Source organism: Prunus dulcis, chromosome 2 (genome assembly GCF_902201215.1).
Source record: "Prunus dulcis chromosome 2, ALMONDv2, whole genome shotgun sequence".
Classification (NCBI taxonomy): Eukaryota; Viridiplantae; Streptophyta; class Magnoliopsida; order Rosales; family Rosaceae; genus Prunus; species Prunus dulcis.
The window spans coordinates 3155525-3164543 of record NC_047651.1 but is presented as its reverse complement, the minus strand read 5'-3'; the positions used below and the strand labels follow the sequence as shown (position 1 = coordinate 3164543).

General features: G+C 35.3%; 2 protein-coding genes across 5 annotated transcripts in view; one reads left to right on the top strand and one right to left on the bottom strand.

Annotated features, from left to right (window-relative positions):
- Window positions 1-7309, top strand: LOC117618520. 4 transcript variants are annotated; one of them, XM_034348092.1, is made up of 7 exons: window positions 4-449; window positions 648-1121; window positions 1250-1399; window positions 4094-4189; window positions 4814-4855; window positions 4951-5381; window positions 6492-7309. In XM_034348092.1, exons 1-7 carry the CDS (start codon window positions 104-106, stop codon window positions 7101-7103), a joined length of 2151 nt encoding a protein of 716 aa, XP_034203983.1. In that variant the 5' UTR covers window positions 4-103; the 3' UTR covers window positions 7104-7309. The 4 variants fall into 4 exon arrangements, with proteins under 4 accessions (XP_034203985.1, XP_034203986.1, XP_034203983.1 ...); XM_034348094.1 differs by lacking the exon at window positions 1250-1399 and having other exon boundaries at window positions 1-449; XM_034348093.1 differs by lacking the exon at window positions 4814-4855.
- A 944-nt stretch (window positions 7310-8253) lies between these two features.
- The window catches only part of LOC117617455 (heavy metal-associated isoprenylated plant protein 3-like), a 4340-nt gene continuing 3574 nt past the window's right edge, over window positions 8254-9019 (bottom strand). The window contains exon 3 of the mRNA XM_034346833.1: window positions 8254-8319. Coding sequence (XP_034202724.1) covers window positions 8254-8319 — 66 coding nt within the window. The remainder of the gene's footprint in view (window positions 8320-9019) is intronic.

Below are 9019 nucleotides of genomic sequence, written 5' to 3'. Positions count from 1 at the left end.
TAAGAAATGTCAGTACTTTCAGATGTGCTCAACCCCAAAAATGCAAATGTCCTTTTCAAAATTTAAAAGAAAAAAAAAATAGCAAGCCCGGGCAGGACTAAGAATGGTGGAAGGCCTGGTTCCTGCGGGTGCAATCGTTGTGGATGTTCTTAGCAAAGATAACTATGAGCATTGGAGTGCGTTGGTTAAAAATTACTTGCTGGCTCAAGACCTCTGGGACGTAGTGGAGGCTACAGCTGAACCTCCTGTACCAGAAGAAGCTGATCAGCTCATCGGGAGGAAGAAGACTGCCGCGGCTTTACATGCAATCCAAATTTCGTGTGGGCCGGATGCGTTTTCGGTGATTAAGGAGATCAGTTCATCCAAAATTGCTTGGGATATTTTGGCCCAAACGTTCAAGCCACAGCGATGGAGATCTGTTCAGTCTGCAAACTCATCAAACAACCCAGGTATACTGTTAAAAAAAGAACAAAGAGTAGTCAAATGTTAATGTGCTCCGTCCTTGCAAAGACTTGATCTGAATACATATAAACCTCTAATTTCCAAATTATTTTTATTCAGCCAAACATATATTAGTTTAGACTTATTTTGATATATAATAGATGCGAATAATTCATGTCCAAACATATATATAATATACTTGACAGATGAGAACAATGATCTCCGTCGTTTCTTTGCTGCTGTTAAGATCGGTGATTGGGAAGAAACGAATAACATTCTTAGAGGAAATCCCAATGCAATAAGAGCAAGATCTTCAACAGGAGAGACAGCTCTTCACATTGCAACCAAGTTGGGAGATGAGAATATGGTGGAAAAGTTGGTGGATTTGATGACAGCTGAAGACTTGGAGATACAAGATTTTGGTTGGACAGCTCTTCATCTTGCTGCAAGATTAAGTCTCAAAATGGTTAAATGCATGGTTGGAAGGAACATGAATCTCAATCTACTTGGTATGGTCGAAGAGTCCCACGGTCTGACACCAATTCTCTTCGCTGCTAAAAATGACTTATGGGATATCGTTCATTATCTGTATCCCCTCACTCCGATCGAAGACCTAATGCCAGAGAATGGCCCTTATGGCGCTGGACTTGTTTGCTTTTGTTTCTATGCCAAACAATTTGGTAAAATTCTCAACCAACCAAAACCCACATTATTTATTTATTATTCAAGCTTTTAACTTTTTTATTTGCCAAAATTCAAGCTTTAACTTTCACAATTCCTGTTTTTTGTTTTGTTTTTCTAATAATAGATATTGCCTTGGACTTACTTCAGCGCTACCCACGATTGGCCATTACTAAAGGCCCGACGGGCGAATCCCCTATATTTGTATTGGCAGATATCCCTTCTGTATTCCCGAGTGGGACGCCGCTCAAATTCTGGCAACGGTGGATCTATGACTGTTAGTAATACATTCTCTTTTCTCTTGCTACAATCACGTTCATTATATACCATGTATATTTTGCCAACAGTTTATCTACCTCAAGTCACTTAAATTTTCTTATGTTTCACAGCTTCAATTATAACACTTTAATGAATAAAAAATTGTCAAACGTTTATCTTCTTGCCTCACTCCTTCTCTGCTATTCATCACCCCCAATCTCCTCCTTCCTCCTGAAAGTCCCCAACCCTTTCTTTTTCTTTTTTTTTCTTGTGCGCTTCTTCATCCTCCCTCCCTCCCCATTTCAAGAATAAATGGAAAGAATTTGACCAAAAATAAATAAATAAACAAAAAAGTAGATAAAAAGAAAGAACAAAATTAATGCAATAAATAGGAAGGTCATCCAACAAAGATCTAAGAAATTTTCAGCCATAAACATTTACCCATAGCCTGTAATATGATGGATTATGAGCTGCTACATTTAGAGATTGTGCATTTACGCACATTTTGCAACATCTAAACCATTATATTAGTATGTCCGTTTTAAGACATGACACATCAACAACTCTTGTGTTAAAAAATTATTAGGATGGTCCCCATGGTGTAGAATTGTGATAAGAGTAGCACTAACATATAAGCCACAATTTTGGAAGCATATGCATGTTCATAAACAGCTATATTCACACTAATCATATTCTTCATCCCCAAGTCACCTAGGTCAGTAGGTTTTGTAGTTTCCCAATCTCTATCTCCATAGCCGAAATGACTTATTGTATATTTTTTTTTTTTTTGGGTGAGATGAAGACTTATTAACTTGATTCACCAAGATTCAAACCCTAGGTTTTCTACCAATCAGAAAACTGATATTTGAAACTGAAAATATGGAATGAGCGTCAAAGAACCAACTTAATCACCGAAAAATGCACACTTGTCCATTTTCGAAGATCTTTGTATGTACATAAAGCTTACGATGTCTAGTTAGTTGTGATAATAACTCTGCAATTGATATTGCTCATAATCTAGTTCAACATGATTGGACAAAACATGTTGAGGCTGATAGCTTCTTCATCAAAGAGAAGATTAAGAACAGTAGTATTTGCATGCCTTTTGAACAAGTATTTCAGAAGAGTAGTTAGCAGATGTCTTGACAAAAGCTGTTTCTGAACGAGTATTTCATAACTTAGTTACAAAGTTGGGCAGATTGGCGATGTGTATGCACCAACTTGAGGAGTGTTGACGTGAGTTAAGTAGGCAATTTATTTCCTATTTAGTTTAGTTGACATATCCCCGTATTATTAGCATATATTCCTTTTTATTTATTGTATCTATTTCCTTATAAAGCACACATGTAAATCCTTATATATTCCTCCTTAAAGAGAATACATCATCCAAATATTCAAACTCTACAGTTCTTATCACCAAGTAGCTCATTCCATTGAAAATTATGCAATAAATTGTACATCTTTCATCTCTTGGGTTGAGGACGCACCGTGTTGGGTGATTCCTCTTCTTTCACAGGATATGTTTGTCCGCTTTCAATTAATGAAAGCTTCAATTTTACTCAAAAAATAAAAAAATTTGGATTGACTTAGGGGTGTGCATTGGAACTGTAGAACCGGTAAACCGAGTCAAACCAGGGCGAAAGAAATGTAATAGCTTAATTACCTCTTTCTTTCTTTAGGTCAGAGCCGCACCTCTCTTTTTCTCTCTTTTCTTTCCTATCTCCCTTCTTCTTTATTTCCTCTCTTTTTCTTCCTCTTCTTTCTTCCTTTGTTTCTCTGTTTTTCTTTTGTTTTATTTTTTCCTTCGTTTTTTGTTTCTATCTTTCTGTCTTCGTTTTGAAGATCCAAACTTAGTTCTAGATCTTGATGTACATGATATAAGCTATGAAGTACCGAGGTGTTGTCATTTTCTGTTGGTTTTGAGCTCAACAAGAGATATAATAATAAAGAGGCAATAACTTGCTTCTATGTTTATCTATTTTGTTTTCTTTTCTATTTCTTCTTTTGCGTTTTCAATTTATCTGTATCTCTATTTCTATCTTGGATGAGCATGTGTTTATCTGTAACTCTATTGGTTTTTTTTTTTTTGGCTCCTCATAGCATGGCTAAGGAAGTGTTTGGCTTGAATCTCGAAAAATCCTCAATAAATTAATTGTGCTCAGATTCGGCTAAAACCAAGAGAACCGTACTGGACCAAAACCTGTCCTAGGTCGTTCAGTTTAATGTCAGTGTTAGCTAGAAACTAGGCTGAACCGGACCAGATAAATAGTTTCGATTCTAGTTTTCGTTATAGGTGGGAACCGACCGAACTGTGGGGCATATTGGCAATGTGTGTGCACCAACTTGAGGGGGAGTGTTTAAGAGAGTTAATAATTTATGGCAATCAAGGAGATTTATTTTCTAAGTTAATTAGGTGATTTATTTCCTATTTAGTTTAGTTGACATATCCTTAAATATTCCTTCTTATGGAGAATAATACAATCATCCAAATATTCAAACCCTACAGTTCTTAGCACCAAGTAGCTCATTCCATTGCAAAGTGTGCACTAAATTGTACAAATTTCATCTCTTGGGTTGAGGAGGCACTGAGAGTGATTCCTCTTCTATCACATGATATGTTTTCTTCTCTTTGAATTAATGAAAGTTTCAGTTTTACTCAAAAAAATCATAAAAATAAAAATTATTGACTAAGCTTGTCCACTTTTCTTGATAGGTATACACATACAGCCTCCTGCTATCCCTGATGTTAGTGTAAATGTTCAAAATCCAGAAATTGAACTGGGTAGCCAAAGAAATATCAGTTTCTCAGGTTTGCTAGATCTCGAAACCCCAGCTTTGGTTTAATCAAATGCATTCATTATCTGTATATATGTTCTTGTCATTTTTTCAGACTTTTGCAATAATGCATCTGTTTAATAAGAAGTTGATCATGACATAGTTTCGCGCAAAAAGAAATCTGGTGAAAGAAAATTGTTCTAGAATGCTCATAAACAAGAACTTTTTTTTTTTTTTTGAGAAAAAGATGATATATTATTAGATAATCAAATCATTTCTAATATGCTCATAAACATGAACTTAGATCTTAATATAAGACGTCGTGATATTAAAAAAATTAATAAAAATAAAATATTTAGCAAAGCACATTCATGCTTTGTACCTCGCACATATAACACTTTCGTGTGAACATGGCATGTTCATCTTATGATAAAGGCTCGACCTTTGGTTTCATATTCATGTTAAATATTTAACACAATTTTTAATGACGGTTTCCAAGTCTAACATAACAAATGAAGCACAAAAGAATGGTAAACAAGTGTATATAATTTTTTTTTGGTTTTTTTTTTCTTTCTTTTACTATTCATATATAATCTAATTGACGAATTAAAACTTTGTGCCAACATATTGTGATTTTTAATCTGCATTGCACTCTTAGGTTTATTGCAGGGGCTTTCTTCTACCCTCCACAACCTTTTAGGTATGCAACATTCATTTCCATCTTTATATGTTGGTGTCTTTGCACATTTATTTCTATAAAAAGTGGTTGTAACATTTTCTTCGACATCAACCTAGGGATCAACCACATATGTGAAATGAAATTGATCCATGATCGCTCGCTTTATATTTTGGACCACATGGTAAATAAAGCGGTAAAAGATGTAGATATCCAAGAAAGGGAAGATGGCCTTGTCTATGAAGCAGTATTCCAAGCTGTCCGAAGAGGGATTATTGAGTTCGTTATCCGTTTATGTAAAGTAGATCCGGATGTATTGTGGCGAAACAATTCAATGGGAAGGAACATATTTCACTATTCAATTGAGTGTCGCCAGGAAAAAGTTTATAGCCTTATATATGGGGTTCGTCAAAGAAATCTTATTTCAACATTTTCAGATGCTTTTGGAAATGATATGCTACATCTTGCAGGGATGCTATCTCCAACGGAAAAACTTGATCGTATTTCAGGTGCAGCCTTGCAAATGCAGAGAGAAAGACAATGGTTCAAGGTTAGATATCTTCGTTATGTATCTTTCTTGTAAATTAATTGTATTTAGAGCTAGATGTGGGATGTTAGGTGCTCGAGCGGCAGCTTATAGATGTCGTTATGGGTTGGTATGTTGTGGAAGAAACATATACAAATAGAGTAGTAACTTCAAAAGCTCTAAAGTTTCCCCCAGACATGTAGATATGAGCTAGATTTTTTGCTTATCTTAGAAATCTTCATCTTCCTTCACTCTTGTTTTCTATATTTGGTGCCAAATAAATTTGTTTTTTTAATCTCTTTTAGAATTATTTTCCATGAATGGTTGAAACCAATTTTCAAAATATTTATAAAAAAGAAAAAGAAAAAAAAAAACTGTATTGCTTCTAGAAATAGAAATGCCCAGATCAGATGGTTGTTATATTTGAGGAGATAAATTTTCCTCGTTCAACAATTTTGCAACCATGACCTTTGAATCAGTTTTAATAAGCAGCTCCTGCGCATAAAACTGTAGTCCATCTCAGGTAGCTTCTGCCTTAGCCCCCACGCTTGAGCTACAAACAAAACAACCAAACCCACAAGCCTTAAACGAGTCCACACTCTGCCGCACTATGCAACCATACCCACCACAAGAAGAACTTGCAAACCATGCACCACCAAAATCGATTTTTATCAAACCGTCGGTTTCCACAACCTCCACTGCGCTACACACCACAGGCTATGGATTCACCAAAGGTAGGGTAGAACCTTTAGCCTCTTTAACTCAGAGTATTGGCGAAAGAGAAAGCTACAAATCAAGGATTCGCCATCAAATCTTAAAAGAAAAGAGAATTAAAATTTTGCAGTTCCAAGTTCCCCATAATCCAAACACTACTCATTGCAAAGCCACCTCCCTTCTATCAATTTCGGAAAGTAGTGAACAAGGAAGGACCTATTTAAGGTTTCAAATATTTTAGGATTCATTTCAGTTTGGTAACATAAGCAGTTTGGCATCAAACAATTTTTATTACATTGTGGTCAGCAATGCTTCTTGTATTTCTTTCTTGTATTATGTTGCATTCCATAATAGCAGTGATTCTAAAATTAATTACCTGGTAGCCACAACGAACTTTAGGTTTTGTTTAATGAAATGCAGGAGGTTAAGAGTACTGTAGTTTTACCCTCGGGAGTGAGAGCTTTCAATAAAGAGGGTAAGAGACCCCATGAACTATTTACCCAGAACCACAAGAAATTGAAGGAAGAAGGAGAAAAGTGGATGAAAGATGCCGCAACTTCTTGTACAGTTGTAGGTGCTCTCACTATTACCATCATGTTTGCTGCAGCCTTCACAGTGCCTGGTGGAAACAATGGAGGAACAGGCTTTCCCATATTCTTACATAAAAAGATGTTTATGGTTTTCATAGTTTCAGATGCTATATCTCTCTTTTCTTCCATAACATCAGTGCTAATGTTTTTGGGAATTCTTACATCACGTTATGCGGAAGATGATTTCCTCAAATCCTTACCCACAAAGATGATAATAGGCCTTTCAACACTCTTGATCTCCATCGCTACCATGATGGTTGCCTTTTGTTCTGCCCTTATCCTTATGCTTCATGAAAGATTGCAGATTGTTATCCCAATCATTTTCCTCGCCAGCATTCCAGTTGCCTTATTTATTGGGATGCAATTTGCCCTTCTTCGTGAGATTTTCATTTCTACATACGGAGGAGGAATATTTGACAAGAAAGTGAAACGGTGGATATAAATTCTTGATGGTAAATGAAATATATATTTTATTTTTTATTTAGAAATGAAATAATTGTATATACTTCCGTAATGTTGTCATCACTTCTAGGAAGCTTGTTTGTATTCACTATATGTAAGTGTTTTGGGGTTCTGTAATGAAATCCTGAGATTTTAATTGTTCTTCAATTATGAAGATATAGTTGAGTAGGAGAACCCTTTGCATCTCTCCCCTCCCCTCCTCCAGCCTTCTAATGTTTTTTTTAGTGAATGAGTTGTTGATTTTAATGCATTAATTGTTCTTTATACAGAGATGTAGTTTCAGGGTTATGCCAAGGGTTCTCAACTCAATTATGTCATCGTGCTTTAGCCGAGCACGGCCTAGATGTATTTTACCTCACAAACATAAGTCCCTCAAGTCCCCAAACAAGAGAGTTCTGTATGGGGAGTTGCATTTTAATAATTTAGCCAAGCTGACAATATTAAATCATATCATAAATTTTGTAGTAACTCATAGATCGGCACCATGAAGGGTCCCCAAATCTCCATAAAAAAACAAGTGTGGCAAAAGGACTTGGGCAATAGCGAAGAAAATAATAATTTGTCGTGCAAAGGGGAAATATAACTTGATGTGTAAATGGACTAATGGTATAGACGCCACGTATCGTGCAAAGAAGAAAATCAAGTTTTCTTATTTGATGTGTAAGGAATAAAAGCCGCCAAAAATTATCTTGAGAAAATGATTATTTCGAAAAATCATTTTTCATACTTAGTCAATATTTTTACATAAAACAATTTTTCATGCATGACATGAATGCATGAAGGTACCTAAAGTTAATCTAGGTAAAAAGCCTTAGATGTTCAATTCACAAAGAATTTTTAGCATTTCAAAATTACACCTCCGCTAAAAAATTTATGGATCTTCCAATGACTCCCAAGCTCCATTGTCTCCAAAGTGTGATGAGAACAATCTATGGAACACACAAACACATGTATAGGGGTATTAGGTAGATAGACAAAGCGAACAATTTTAAAAAAAAATTTAATTTATCCCCCCAAATTCGCTTCAAAACCCTCATAGAAATTTTACCCAACTCTTGTGAACACGGTTACAGAAATTTTAAAGAAAAAAAAAAATCCAAATAAGATTGTCATGGCATTTGAAATGCTGTCTATATTTTCAGGAGCTCCATCTTTGGCTTTCCCTGAGTCTGAGTGGTACCAGAAATATTGCACACCTACATCTCATAAACTGAAAACTTGTGCAGACATAAATTATATATCTTGGGCTATGAGAAAATTTAATTAAGACACCTAAACGATTTCACAAAAAACTTAATAAATAGAAATTAAACGAAAGATTGTCGGCGCAGGTCTATGCTAGCTATACTATTTATATATAATAATAAAAAAGGATGCGTCCATCGCCTAGGTGCCACGTGTCAAAGCAGTAAAGCCAAGCGGCTATACTATTTCATTAACAAATTCAAAAAATCTAGTATAGCCAGGCGGCTATATATATATAAAGACCCGCCTGTGCCGATGCGCTACGTCAAAAGGTAAAGTCGTACAGCTATACTATTTTAAAAAAAATTTCAGAAAAATAAGTATAGTCGCACGGCTATACTATTTTTTAAATTTCTCCGAAATTTCCATGCTAAAATCTAGTATAGCTGCACGAATATAGCCCAATATATTGGTAAGTTGTTGATTTTATTTGAATTTTGTTTGGCCTTTTGATTTTCCTTATACCTCACAATTTCGATTTCAACCCAATATTCACCCCAATTAGCCCAATTTGTTCTAACTAAAAAACCCTCAATTAGCCACTTGTCACGTTTTAATTGGTTCTTAGTGCAGTATCATTTTTAAACATAAAAATTGAGCATAGTGTTTTTCTAAAGTACTGGACTTCAATAGTTTTTTTTTTTTTTTCCT